The 14,536-nt window shown below is 42.9% G+C and overlaps 1 protein-coding gene across 24 annotated transcripts in view; it reads right to left on the bottom strand.

The window, feature by feature from the left end:
• The window catches only part of MAGI2 (membrane associated guanylate kinase, WW and PDZ domain containing 2), a 597,762-nt gene that overhangs the window by 254,763 nt on the left and 328,463 nt on the right, over positions 1-14,536 (bottom strand). For 23 of the 24 annotated variants that reach the window (XM_077935758.1, XM_077935755.1, XM_077935756.1 and 20 more), the window contains one exon: positions 9,046-9,165. The exons of the other annotated variant lie outside the window; for it this stretch is intronic. In XM_077935758.1, coding sequence (XP_077791884.1) covers positions 9,046-9,165 — 120 coding nt within the window. The remainder of the gene's footprint in view (positions 1-9,045; positions 9,166-14,536) is intronic. 24 annotated transcript variants of the gene reach the window in all.

Genomic DNA, 14,536 nt, shown 5'->3' with positions numbered 1-14,536 from the left:
ATAGTAAAGGTCCAGTTCCATATGCAAAAATATCAAAGTAGATGCACGGAACAGAGATTGAACACAATAAGGGCAACTCCCCAGTTTGTTGTTGTTGTTCAGTCGTTTAGTCGTGTCCAACTCTTCGTGACCCCCTGGACCAGAGCACACCATAGGGATTATGTTCTGAGGCTCCACAAGTTTAAGTGAAATCACATATATTGGGAACAACATTGAAAAAGCCTGCAAACTCCCTGGAAACCCTTGAAAACCCCTGTAAAAAACTGAAAATGTTAAGAACTCCTATATTTCCATCTTTCCCTGGGTGCTGGCAAACTAAGACATTCAAGCACCAACTACAGGAACATAATATAAGATGTGTCATAATGCTGCCTTCAAAATTTTCAGCAGAATTATGTTTGACATTGAAGAAGAAGAGTTTGGATTTGATATCCCACCTTTCACTCCCTTTAAGGAGTCTCAAAGCGGCTCACATTCTCCTTTCCCTTCCTCCTCCACAACAAACCCTCTGTGAGGTGAGTGGGGCTGAGGGACTTCAGAGAAGTGTGACTAGCCCAAGGTCACCCAGCAGATGCATGTGGAAGAGCGGAGATGCGAACCCGGTTCCCCAGATTACGAGACTACCGCTCTTAACCACTACATCACACTGACATTGGTATAAAACTGAGCCGGGGTAAAAAAATATTGTATGTAACCAGGGAGAACTGTGTCTCACTGACCTCTCTGAGCCCAATTATCAAGTCTTGCAAAAGTGGAGAACTTCCAAGGCAGTTGTAAATTGTAACTGTGAAAGGAGAAGTGTAAAACCTAAACATCCAATCAAAAAAATATTTACTGGAGTGAGTGTGTTTGTGTTTTCCCCCATTTTATCTCTTTTTCTTCACTTAGAAATTGCCCAAACCCATCTCACTGCTGATACAATAGTTATTTTTCTTACAAAGATATCTAATGTAAGAAAATAACATTTTTAAGAGTTAAGCTCTGACTAACACTCATTGACGTGTATTAGATGAGTTTATTTATTTACTTTACTTAAAAAAACCCACTTTTAAATAATACCACCTTTTCATAGCAATCCCAATGTGGTTCATAACTTAAAAGAAAATCCAATTAAAACCTGTAAGACACCTTACAATAAATACAAATTAAAATACCCAATCATAAATTCAATAACCAGAACAGTTCCCAAGACTAAATATCAGTAAGCCTCCAAGACCTGGACTAAATGTATTATTCAGCCCAGACTTTTTTATTACAACAATGTGTACAAATTTCATGGCCTAGACAAATCTCGTTTCATATTTATCATTTGGGTGTGCATAAAGCACTGCTCTTCCTAGTCACTGAAATATAGTTTTAGTAGTCGATAGTAGTCTGCAGAAGATAGGTGTGTTGGGCGGTTCAGAACTGACCTACAGCAATTCAGTGCTATAAATACACCTTGAAATTCCTACAGAAATTTCACCTGAAGAGAACCCTCTCAAGTTGCCTTGTATTTTGCATTCGACTGCCTAGAGCTGTGACCTCCTCCTTCCCAAGAAAGTTCACATGCTATCCTTCATAACTCCTAAAGCATATTTCGTCTGAGCAGATGCCTTCCACATTACAACTGGATTTTGGATTAAATTACACTTTTATCTCTGTGTGTTATGTGCCATTCTTTAGAGGGTCGACAAGTGCGGCCCCATTGGCAAGATCTGATCCCCTGAGTGAGATCAGCTGGTCTGCAGCTGCCAGCCAAGGTGTGAAAGAGATCTGAAGAAGAATTTGTCAAAGGAATAAAACTTGCCAGCATATGCTCCTTCAGGTATGTAAAGCACTCACCCGTCATCCTTCACTCACTTTTTAAAGTGTATTTCTGAGGGGGAAACTAGTTGCTGATGCCACGCTGGGCTCCCCTGTGATCTGTGAAATCTAAGGAAATCATTCATTTGGCAGACTCAATGGGCTCGAAAAGATCCACTAGCGCTCATAACCCAGGAGGATGCTGTTTTGTTTTCTATACTGCAGCTCCCGCCCTGAACCCTACCAATTCAAAATTCAGATCAGTGTTTAGATGTTGTTGTTGCTGCTGCTGATGTTATTTAAGGAGAAGAAGGGGATAAACAATATATTTTTTAAAAAAAGAAAAATCCATTTGTGTATAGAACTGGCATGCATACCTCTCTGGATGGTGAATTCTAGGAATAGTGAGACACACTCCCTAGGGCACAGTTGCATAAAAATAATAATATGTGAAATCAGCTTCTACATTCTATTTTTGTTCTGCACACCACTGCCTAATGAAGAATGTGCCATTGAAAGCTTATATGCAATACTTTAGATGACTAGTTGATCCAATAAAAGGTGTCATTACACTTGGCTCTGCCTCTCTGATCATCAGTTTTACAAACTAATGCAATAATACCCTGATCCAATTAAAAACAAGTAACTAAAGTCAGACCTTTTTTCCTCTTCCAGCCAAACACCACAGAAAATAGCTGTATCCATAAATGGAATACATACTGCACATTGTTTTATCTCAATTTATAATCCAATTACACCATTTATAATTAAACCCAGGATCAATGTCAGGGGATTTCTTCTTGAAGCACATACTGATGTGTTCTAGTGAAAATGAATACAATTGATTTCAATAACTTCCCCTGCTTAAGTGCCACAAAAATGAACTGGAGCCGTGCAAAAATAGCCATGGTACTCTTGTGAAGCTTTCATATATTCCAGGGGACCTCCGGCAGAAAGAACTTCAGTCCAGCAGCCCCTGCACATGTTTGAGTAGCAATTCACTCACAGGAGTGATGACATTACATTTCTCTTTTAGGCAATATGTCAATACTGCTCTAATTGAATCAAGATTTTCCCATGCCACAAAGCTTGTTAGAGAAAAATATCTTGTTAAGATGCTGAGATACAGAATGCCAATTATTAAGGCAATCAATATTTATACAGTAGGTAAAATTCACCTCAGGCAGGTTTGAGAACCATCTGTCAAATCATCTCTAAACTGTAGAAGTTTAGAAATGCATGCAAGATACTGGTGAAAGTCACCTTCACAGTTTGATAATACAAACAAGATTGACAAAGTTATCTCTTGAGAGAGGGGGAAAACAGAGGAAAGGATAATTAAAAGTTAATTTCATTTTTCAGTACAGCACATGACTGCATACTGAACAAATAACTGATTACATAGTGTTGCTGCTATGACTGCTGTAAGTGCTGGAGATACAGAAAATTATAATGGGAAGGATCCAACTCCTGTTAACTACTTCAAGTTCTCAATCATTTTTCTTGAATAAGGTTAAGTACAGGTTTAAGACGGAACCCTGAGGAGCCATGGATGTGGCAGAAGTGGTACTGGTAAAGAAGAGCTCAGCTGGTGAGGGGGCACTGATACCTCTAGCACACCTGTGGAAAGCCCCTCAGGTCTAGATGTAGTGCCAGCCAGTAGGGGAGGCCTTGGACTGGCAGGATCCGAAGCCTGAAGGATCCTGACACACATTTCAAAAGGGCAAAAAAAACCTACATAGGCCTTGGAGATGGCATAGTGATTTGATCCTCCATTTATGCTAATAGGAATTTTTAAAATATATATATATATGGGCAATTAGGTTCAGGGGATTTTGTGCTCAGCACATCTAAAGTAAGTTTTTTTTTCCATGTGGTCTTTTTTAAAAAAGGAAACATTTGTAACTTTTCGGCAGCAGAAATCAGAAAACTGCAGACCTAAGAGAGGTCTGGAAACGATGCCTTATGAGGCCTGGAAGGCCTGGAAACGATGCCTTATGAGGAACGGCTAAGGGAGCTGGGCATGTTTAGCCTGGAGAAGAGGAGGTTATGGGGTGATATGATAGCCATGTTCAAATATATAAAAGGATGTCATATAGAGGAGGGAGAAAGGTTGTTTTCTGCTGCTCCAGAGAAGCGGACACGGAGCAATGGATCCAAACTACAAGAAAGAAGATTCCACCTAAACATTAGGAAGAACTTCCTGACAGTAAGAGCTGTTCGGCAGTGGAATTTGCTGCCAAGGAGTGTGGTGGAGTCTCCTTCTTTGGAGGTCTTTAAGCAGAGGCTTGACAACCATATGTCAGGAGTGCTCTGATGGTGTTTCCTGCTTGGCAGGGGGTTGGACTCGATGGCCCTTGTGGTCTCTTCCAACTCTATGATTCTATGATTCTAGGTGTCCCCTGGGTGAGAAACCTGCTAGAGTGCAGACAAATAGGTCTGGGTAAACAAATAGGTAAAGTTAATTTGAGAGAGAAACTTAAAAGGACCTGCTTTCTGTGTAAAATCATACCCTGTGACTACAAGCTTGACCTGCATCATCCCACCCTGAAATTATGGTATGCCTCGCAACATTATTTTCACTTCATCGATATGTCTGTAACATTTATTTGTTTGTTTGACATCTGAATTGCAAGGGCACCTTGAACAAAGCACTTCAGTGGTCCCTGCTTCAACTTGGGGAAGTGATGCAGCTCAGGGGTAGAACATCTGGCTTGCATGCAGAAGATTGCCAGTTCAGTCCCTGAAAACCCTGTGCCACTGAGGAAGAAAACCACGTGTGTCTGAATTATGGGTGTGCGTTGGGTGGGAAACAGTGGCGGTGGCCTTCCTCCTTGAAAGAGGAAGGCTTTGAGAAGCCAGTCAAAGATCTGCTATGGAAGATACTGCATATTTAATACTCTGTAACAGGGGTGGCCGGACGCGGGTGGCGCTGTAGGTAAAAGCCTCAGCGCCTAGGGCTTGCCGATCGAAAGGTCGGCGGTTCAAATCCCCGCGGTGGGGTGTGCTCCCGTTGCTTGGTCCCAGCGCCTGCCAACCTAGCAGTTCGAAAGCACCCCCGGGTGCAAGTAGATAAATAGGGACCGCTTACCAGCGGGAAGGTAAACGGCGTTTCCGTGTGCAGCTCTGGCTCGCCAGAGCAGCGATGTCACGCTGGCCACGTGACCCGGAAGTGTCTCCGGACAGCGCTGGCCCCTGGCCTCTTGAGTGAGATGGGCGCACAACCCTAGAGTCTGTCAAGACTGGCCCGTACGGGCAGGGGTACCTTTACCTTTTTAACAGGGGTGACCAACTCCCAAGAAACTGTGATGTACTCACAGAGTTAAAAACTGGCAGTGATCTACCCCCTTTTTTGGGTTCAGGTCAAAGTTGTTGAGTTTTTTCAGGGAGGAGGTAAAATTTTGAGCTTTTTTTAGTTGTTCAGCTTCTTTGGGGGAGCCAATGATCTACCAGTGATCTACCACAGACGTCCAGTGATCGACCTGTAGATCACAATCTACCTGTTGGACATGCCTGCTCTATAACATACTTGGCAAGAAACAGGTTAATGTTAACATTCCCCTATGGCTGAAGAACATATATAGGTCCCAGTCAATATCATCTCAAGTTATTTAACAAGATACTGACATGGATGCTATAGTGGGATGCTGCTCATTTCTCCCAGCTTCTGTGAAGACCAATATTGCTGAATTTGGAAACAGAGCTTTGTTTCCTAAGTAAGAAATGAAGTCTGTACCACACACACTTAAACATTAGCTGGGTTTGAAGACTGCCTCAACAGAAAGGAGAGGAAACAGTGGGATCAACTGGCAGATGAATCAGATCAGATGACATCTTTTTGACAGATTTCTATAGGCAAAAAAAAAGTCCTTGCCCGCCTCCCCCCCGCCCCCCCCGATCTGTGGCTGTCAGAAAAGTGAAAGGAGGAAGATGGAGGTAAATGGAGAAGGAACTTTTCAATGACTTCAGTAAGCTGAGTCAGGTGTCTACTTGCCAGTGGCAATAATGAAAGTCTCCTGACACTGACCATTTTCCACAAAGGGTTTGACATGCCTTGATGTCAAATCCAAATTCTCTCCCCTCCCCCCCCCCCCCCGGAAAACAGCAGGTTTATTTATTTATTTGTTATATCAACAGTTTGTTCTTCCTCCGATAGCTCAAGTTAAAGCTACACTCTACACTGAAAAGGAGTGTAATATTAATCTGATAGCTAAGCTTCCTCAAGGAGGGAAGAGGAAATTTTGCTCCCCTTAAACTCCATGCCTAGGAGGTAAGAATGACCTTTGCTGGGAAACATGCCTAGAATCTTTGCTGGGGAAAGCCTCTCATTTCATTTGCAAATTATCCCCTCCCAAGGATCATGCGTTGGAGCACAGAAGCATTTGTCTAAGTAAGATTATACAACACACTGCAATGTGTTTCTTGGCATTTAGGCCATATACGGTTCCAAGGTGGTTTTGCAATCAAGTGCTATTCAGGTCCAAACTTTCTTAGTTTGAAATGTGCCTTCAAGAACATTCCTTGGAAGATACCACATCCTACAATTAAATGGTAGGTCAGCAAGACAGAAATAATGTTAGTAATATGTTCCTTTAAGCCTCTGGATGTATTTGTCAATAAATATACTTGATATATTTGACAATTAAATACTGCAACCAGTTTTGGTATAAAAGTGATGGCACTTTAGTCTCTCACTTTGCAGCCATCACTAGGAATATTACAAACCATGAAGGGAAGGTTCTTACATAAGAGAGCCCTATATCTGAATGTTTATGAGGAAGACTGGGGTAAGCAAGGTTCTTTTATGTAGGGTGGCCATTTTTCAAGAAGTAAAAACTAGGACACCCCAAAAGTTGTTGGGAAGACCCCAAAATTTAGGAAGACCACCAAAATAACATGGTTTTTCAATTGACTTGCCTAAGATCCAGGAAAAAGCGCCACCTTTCGAAAAACCTCCCCGGATGTCAATTCTGCCTTTGAAATCCTGGAAAATCTGGACGTATGACAGCCCCGTGACTGGGTAAACACAGTCCTACTTGCTGTGACCACCAGTACCTCACCCTTCTCCAATGAGAAGGAACTCATTTTGGCGTAAGGGAAAGGGAAAGGTAGCAGCTGCAGATGCTCCCAGCAGAACAGTGGTGGCAAACCTCCAGTCCACAGGCCCAATTTGGCTGGCAGGGGTCTGAATTTGGTCTGTGAGGTCATTTTCCCCAAACTACACCCATCTGCCCCACACCTGATGTCATATGCGGGACAGGCATAGGTGTATCTGAAAATGAACCATTGGGAACTTAAAGTGTGCTCCTGATTGTTCCTTGGTCTTGCTGAAAGCATCCAAGAGCAGATTGGAGCTGAAAACTGCAAGCCCCTTTTGAAACTGTCCATTTGCAGATGCAGTTTGGACTCTATGCCTTCAAAGGGGCATTTTTTTCTGCTGCAGACCAGCTCTGTAGACAGCTTTGCCAGTCTGCCAAGGAAAAATGTCTGTTTGCTGGCATGGTTTGAATCCACATTGCACTTGCCCACAGATAAAGTGTGGCTTGCTATCGGCGCCAATCACTTCTGATATGATGGCAGGTGGCTGGGCCTACCCTGTGTCGAAAATGGCTCATGAATTGTGGGCCCTTTCCAGATCCAGTCATCAAGCTAAAAACAGTTCTCCACCTCTGCAGTAGAATGTCTTATATATGTATTTATTTTGTCAGAGACCAGGACTGAAACGACTAGTTGCAGCATCTCCAGCGGGTAAATGGTGCTGTCTCGAACCATCTCCTTGGTGGGAATGGTGCATCCAATGTCATTTTCCTGATGGAGAGGCTGGGACTATTAGTTCCAGTCCCAGCTGCTGGTGGGGAAAAATAAGTTCCTAGACAGCAAAAACAACATGATTTTAAATTATAAATCTGAGCCCTACACTGTTCCTTCACAGACAGATGAAACCACCCAATATATTAGACTTCTACAGAATGTACGTGTTTTTAATGCACAGCTTGCAAACCTATAATATCTAGGGATAAGCAGTCAAAAAAGACCAAAGACATGATATAATGTGGTACCGCATTTATGTACTATAAGAAACATGCTGTTTACAAGTTTCTGTCATGTTGTGGGTTTTTTTGCACATTTCCATTCCATTCCTCTTCCAGTATTATGCAACATACTTCCATTTCACACATATTTTTTTTATTATTATCTTGAACAAGTTTGACATGAGGTGAATCAACAGTAACCCTAGAGGTATCATTAAGCTGCCAGCTTGTCACTTCTCAAGCAGATAGTTTTAAATCCCATTGCGGAAATTCCCTATCTACTTGCCATGTAGTTAAGGTGCTAGGATTTTTATTACTTAAAAAAAAAAAAGTTTTACAAGAATCTGCATGACATCAATTTTAAAATTGCTGAGTCAGCTTTCAGTTTACACAATTATCTGCAAGATCGTCAATAATGTATGGGTACCATGCAGCAGTGTGTGTGTGTGTGTGTGTGTGTGTGTAGAACTACCCACCTCAATCTAGCATTTTCATTCACCCTCTCTGCACTGCAATGAGCAGTGCTTGGCTTGAAGCATTTGCAAATTAGGCTCGGGTTTTTGGTGTAATGATAATCACAAACAATTATGAAGAATGATGATGTTCAAGAATCTCAAAGGAAGGGTAGACAACCAAATGGACCCTGGCCTGACTCTGTTGCTGTGTTCAGAAGACAGGAATGATCCACAACTGAACACATGCCCCCCTCTTTAGTGCAGATGGCACCAGCCTCCATCGTGAACATCACTCAAAAGTTCAGATACAAATATAAAGGTACACTTGTTAACTCCCTTGATTCTCTGACCTTGTGGAATCCTTTTGACTCAGGTTTAATGCTTTAATTTATTAATATTTGTTTTATACAATTTATGAATTATTCCCCAAGGACATTGTCTTTTTTGTATGTGTTCTATTATACCTTATTTCGTTAATTAAATAAAAAACTTGTTTAATGCCTTAACTTCGCTGAGTGCTGAGTGCTTTAGCTTTCACTTTTTATTCTCCCTTCCCCTTAACTGACATGAATTCCAATTAAATTGAGCCCATTTGCATTTAGATATTTCATAAGGAAAAAAATACTTTCACAACTACCATCTGGCTGCTCATAAATTTAAGATAATGGGTGCTATGATACAATCTAATGGGATGTCCTAATGTAATTCCAGAAAATGGAGGAAAACATAATGAAAACATAAAGCAGATTTTGCAATTAAAGAACGCAGCTTACCTTCATATGTCCCGCTTTCTAAAAGAGCACCACTTTTCTCTAGTTCCATAAAATCTTCAACAGTGATGAAAATATAATCCACACCAGGGACTTCCCCCTCCTTATGAGGCCTTGTAGTGCCTAATTTGAAGGAAAGAAAACACAAACTGCTATTATACACATTAATGGGCATCTGACGTCTGAAAGATTTATCTTAGGTTTGGTTTGTTGTATCGTTTCGTAAAAAGTACAGGTTGCTAACAACAATATTTATTTGCTGCAGAGCTTCACATATAGATGTGCATTTTACTGACAGTGGACATGGCCCCCGGCCGGAGGAGAGGTACGTCAAAACTCCTGCCCTCCACTGGTTCTACTCTCATGAACTCATATAAGATGAAGTTGGAGCTTTTGTACTGCTTTATTGGTCAGAGTTAATGACATCCCTCCCTGTTACATCACTTTGCTTCACCCTATACTTTTGGAGACTGGCTTGACAGTGAGTACAGTACCAGCACCTCTTTCGTTGTTGTTAGAAAGAGTGGCAATTACTGCAGCAACTTCATGGTGAGTACCAGCACATATTTTTCTAGAAAAAAAGCACTGAATCATTCCATTTGGCAGCTTCACCAGCTGTCAGTGTTGTGGGTACATGAGACATCTCCCCCATCCTGTCTTTCCTCTTCCTGCTCTTCTCCCATTTTCTCTATTCTTAGCTTAAGTTAGCCTCACTGGGGGCCTAATCTCCCCTAGTTCCATTTCAAATGGGAAAGAACCAAGACTCATCCCTGAATGTGACTCCCACAATGGTTTATGGGATACCATGGTATCACATGCATGCTCAAAAAGCATTTTCGAGGAAGACAGCATGAGGACATGACGTATAACAAAATGCTTTCCATATCCCCAATTGACTTGCAGCTGTGACGGGTTCGTAAATTTAAAAACTAAGCTTTGTCATGTTCTGCCAGTCCCAGCTCACCCCCCATTCAGTTTAATGGAACCTTTGTCACCAGAATCTCCCTTTCCTCGGATCACACTATTAGTCTACTTAGATGGCTTTGGGGGCGCGACTATTTCCTCCCTTAACTGAGCAGTGAAACCATTTGCTGTCATTATATCAACAAGCACTTTTGGACTACTTGGGATTGTCTACTAGCTGTGCCATGATAAGGCCAATTCCTCAACTTCGCTGGCTGAAAAATCTGATGGTACCATGAGTGTGCCAATTCTGACAAATAATGCAACAGTCTGTCTTTATTATTCTGCACTAAGTGACACCGTACTATTTATAATGCTGCCACATTTGATGCTGAAAAGCAATTGCTATTCAAAATCAAGTCTCTCTGTCTCGCTCACTCTCTGTCTCTCAACATGTAATTTGCATCTTTTGTGAAAGCACTTCATAACCCTGATGTTGCTGTAGCTGCTCAGAGCAATTAAAGGGAAGTGTGGTTCCAGGTAAGCTACAACACAATAAAAACACAAGTGAATTACAAAGGGCCATTATTACCCATGCACTTTAAGAAAGAGTTACTGGTATACTGTCCCAATTTCTCCAACTGGTTAGTTTCAGGGATAACACACTAAGGATTTATTTGCCTTTGGAAGAGCACACCCTCGAGACATACCCATTGGTGTTATATTTATTTTATTTACAAATATGCAAGGAGAGCCTAGCAGGTGCGAGCGCACCTCTATATACATGCAGCACAGTCTGTCTACCCTGCTGATCAGGGTCGCCATGTTGGGGGGCAGGGGACTGAGGGCCCCAAAAATTTTCAAGGAGGGAGCCTAGCGCCCTCAAAATTCCGTGGCAATCGTGCACACACGCCACACAATGTGCTTCCCTCTCTCTTACATGCCCCGTGGCATGCTCCTGCCATAAGCACAAGCCGCGCAGTGTGCACATGATGTGTCAGCACATCACGCAGTGTCCATGAGTGACATCAGCATGCCCCGTGGCATGTGCGCATGACGTCAGCACATTGCACAGCATGTGTGCGCGCGCAGCATTTACACACCATGCTGCCTCGGCCCCCTCAATTGCAGGGGCAAGCAGCACACTTGCTGCTGAGAGACCAACTGCATTTCAGCCTGAGTGCTGCATTAACTGGGTGGTAACTCCAGCAGCAGGTGGGGTCAAAAACCTCACACAATGCCCTTAGTAGACAAACACAATTGAGCACAAAGTGCTCACACTCTTGGCAAAACTTTTGCACATAACATACAGAAGTGCCCATTTCAAAGCATACGTGCATTTTATTGGGAAGCACAAAATAGGTAGGTCGTCATTAAATTTCTCTCCCATCCCTACATCTGGGACCTTGATAGCTTTTGACAATCTTTGCGTGTATTTGGATTCATTTGTTTCAAGGGATCATTTCTGGAAATGGAAGCTGCAGATGTGAGAGGTCTGATCTACACTGGGCCCACAATGGGGATCAAAGGGCTAAAGCCTCCCTACCTCCCAATCTACATGGTCATAGTCAGGGGTTTTGTCGGGAGAGGGCAGGCTTTTGTTAGGGAGGCAGAACCGCAGATTTGTATTGATTTGTACTGATTTAGGGGGCAAATACTGCCCCCCCAGCTATGCCCATGCCAATCTAGAATGGAACTTTGCGATCAGCTGTTTCCTCCTTCTTCCTCCTCCTTCTAGCCAGTGCAGAACTTGAAGAAGAGGGGGAAAGACGTGGTAAAATAAAAAAGACCCCGCAGGCCATAAGTTCCCCATCAGGAACTGGTGCTTGAGTTGTCACCCCGCCTTCCTTTCTCCCTTTTCTATTGTTTTTGTTAGATTGTACACCTAAGGGCAGGGACTGTCTTGTATGCTATTGATCTCATATAAGCGGCAAAGTAAAAATGATTTCAATAAACAAGCGAAACTGTTTAAACTAACTTTGATGTACTTAAATTGGCATAGCCCTGTACATTTCAAAGTATATATTTTCTGATCTTCTACCGGAAGCAATACTTCCCCGCCCACTTTCCTAAATAAAGAATTCTAGGCCGACATGGCGTGCAAGAGCTATATTGGTATGTTGAACATGTTGCCATTGCTCTAAGCTCCCCAGTGTCATAACATAGCATCCAGCGACTGTTTAGGCTCAAATCATTTGGGGCCAAGATATCTGGAGCTGATGACCTTATTCCTCAGGACACCCCCCCCCCACCACAACAGTTGCTAGGAGGTCAGGCGGAGTACTGCCGTTTTCCAAGCCTGAGGGGTTACTTTGTCTTCAAATACTTCCTTTCCCCCCTGACACTTGGAATTTGCTTGTTTGGGATGTACTCCCAACTAGTTTGAATTATATGCTCAATTTGCTGACACCATGACAATCTCTGGGCTCTCTGTGTGGCAGATGGGAAGCTGAAAGCCATCCACATGGGAGAGCTGTATAATTTATACGCCTTTTGTTTCTTAGTTGTTTCTAAGGCATTTAGAATGTGGGAGTGGAGGATGCAATCCTTCAGACAGGAAATATGCCAATTCCCAGCCAGCACACGATCAACTAAAAGGGTGGAGGAAAAGAGGGTTTACAACCAACCTCCAGACATTCTTCTTGTTTATGCAAGAAGAAGAAACTGTGCATAGGGCTTCTGAAAGCAGGTAAAGGGTGCAACCACAAAGAGTCTGACGGGGAGCCAACAAGAAATTTAGATGTTAAGTCTCTTGGTGGCCTTAAGGCAAGCCACTTTTTCTCTCCCCATCAGCTCCCCATCAGCAATAGGGCTGTTCTGAGGATTAATGATATGATAGATGTGGAGTACTTAGAATGCTTGAGGCAAACTGCGTAAATGGCTATTGTTGCAATCGGTATGATTTTTCCAACAAAATAGATATAGTTAGTTTAAGCACAAGGTACTTGAAAATTTAATATAGTGGTACCTCGGGTTAAGTACTTAATTCGTACCGGAGGTCTGTTCTTAACCTGAAACTGTTCTTAACCTGAAGCACCACTTTAGCTAATGGGGGCCTCCTGCTGCTGCTGCGCCGCCGGAGCACGATTTCTGTTCTCATCCTGAAGCAAAGTTCTTAACCCGAGGTACTATTTTTGGGTTAGCGGACTCTGTAACCTGAAGCGCATGTAACCTGAGGTACCACTGTAATTAGAAATTGGTGCAGCAGTTGCATTAAAAATCACACTTAAACATAAGTGAATGCTGAAAAGAAGGGGATCAAGACTGGTGCGCATTGCTAGATAGACCATCCTGGACTCACTCCAAAGAAGACCACTGGATCACTGGGATTTTGTCCTATAGTATTAATATTTCAGCTTGAATGAGAAACACATCCAAATGTGGACAGGGCTGGGTGTCAAACTACCTTGGCAAACCAGCAGTTTCTTCCTCTGATTAGCTCCCTTGGTGAGTAGCCACAGCTGTGAACAGAAGAGTGTGAATCTAAACTTATGATTTATCTCTGTAGATCATGGCATAAGTAACAAGACTGACAAGACTTAATATGACATGAGAGTTTTCATCTTGAACATTGCTTGATACCAGCCTCATCTCAATCAACTTCATTGGACTGGTCATGTGTGGATGCCTGATTATTGTCTTCCAAAGCAACTACTCTATTCCAAACTTAAAAATGGAAAGCATAATGCCAGTTGTAAACAAAAGAGGTTCAAAGACTCTCTCAAGGCAAATCTTTAAAAATGTAGGATAAACACTGACAACTGGGAAACACTGGCCTCCGAGAGTTCCAACTGGAGAACAGCCTTTACCAAAAGTGTCATGGGTTTTGAAGACAACCAAACTCAGGACAGAAAGGAGAAACATGCTAAGAGGAAGGCACGCTTGGCAAACCCTCACCGTGATCAACTCCCACCCAGAAACCTATGTCCCCACTGTGGAAGAACATGTGGACCCAGAACTGGCCTCCACAGTCACTTATGGACTCACTGTTAAAACTGTGTTTATGTAAGACAATCTTACTCAGCTAGGAGTGATTGGCAAAGAAGAAGACAGGATACTCAACTCCTCAATGGGAGCCATCCACAAAGGTACTTTGCAGACAGAGAGCAAACAAAGAGATTGCCAGGTTCAGTCAAAGGCTCACTATCACCATCTTTCGGGACGCGGGTGGCGCTGTGGGTTAAACCACAGAGCCTAGGACTTGCCGATCAGAAGGTCGGCGGTTTGAATCCCCGCGATGGGGTGAGCTCCCATTGCTTGGTCCCAGTTCCTGCCAACCTAGCAGTTCGAAAGCACATCAAAGTGCAAGTAGATAAATAGATAAATAGGTACCGCTCCAGCGGGAAGGTAAATGGTGTTTCCGTGTGCTGCTCTGGTTCGCCAGAAGCGGCTTTGTCATGCTGGCCACATGACAAGCTGTCTGTGGACAAACACCGGCTCCCTCGGCCTATAGAGTGAGATGAGATGAGCGCACAACCCCAGAGTCGGTCATGACTGGACCTAATGGTCAGGGATACCTTTACCTTTTATCACCATCTTTCACTCTGAGAAGCAAGCAGGATGACCAGTTTTCAGTCATTTTCTCACTAGA

Source organism: Podarcis muralis, chromosome 10 (assembly GCF_964188315.1).
Source record: "Podarcis muralis chromosome 10, rPodMur119.hap1.1, whole genome shotgun sequence".
Taxonomy (NCBI): Eukaryota; Metazoa; Chordata; class Lepidosauria; order Squamata; family Lacertidae; genus Podarcis; species Podarcis muralis.
Note: the sequence above shows the minus strand (reverse complement) of the source record. Positions and strands in the feature narration are given on the sequence as shown.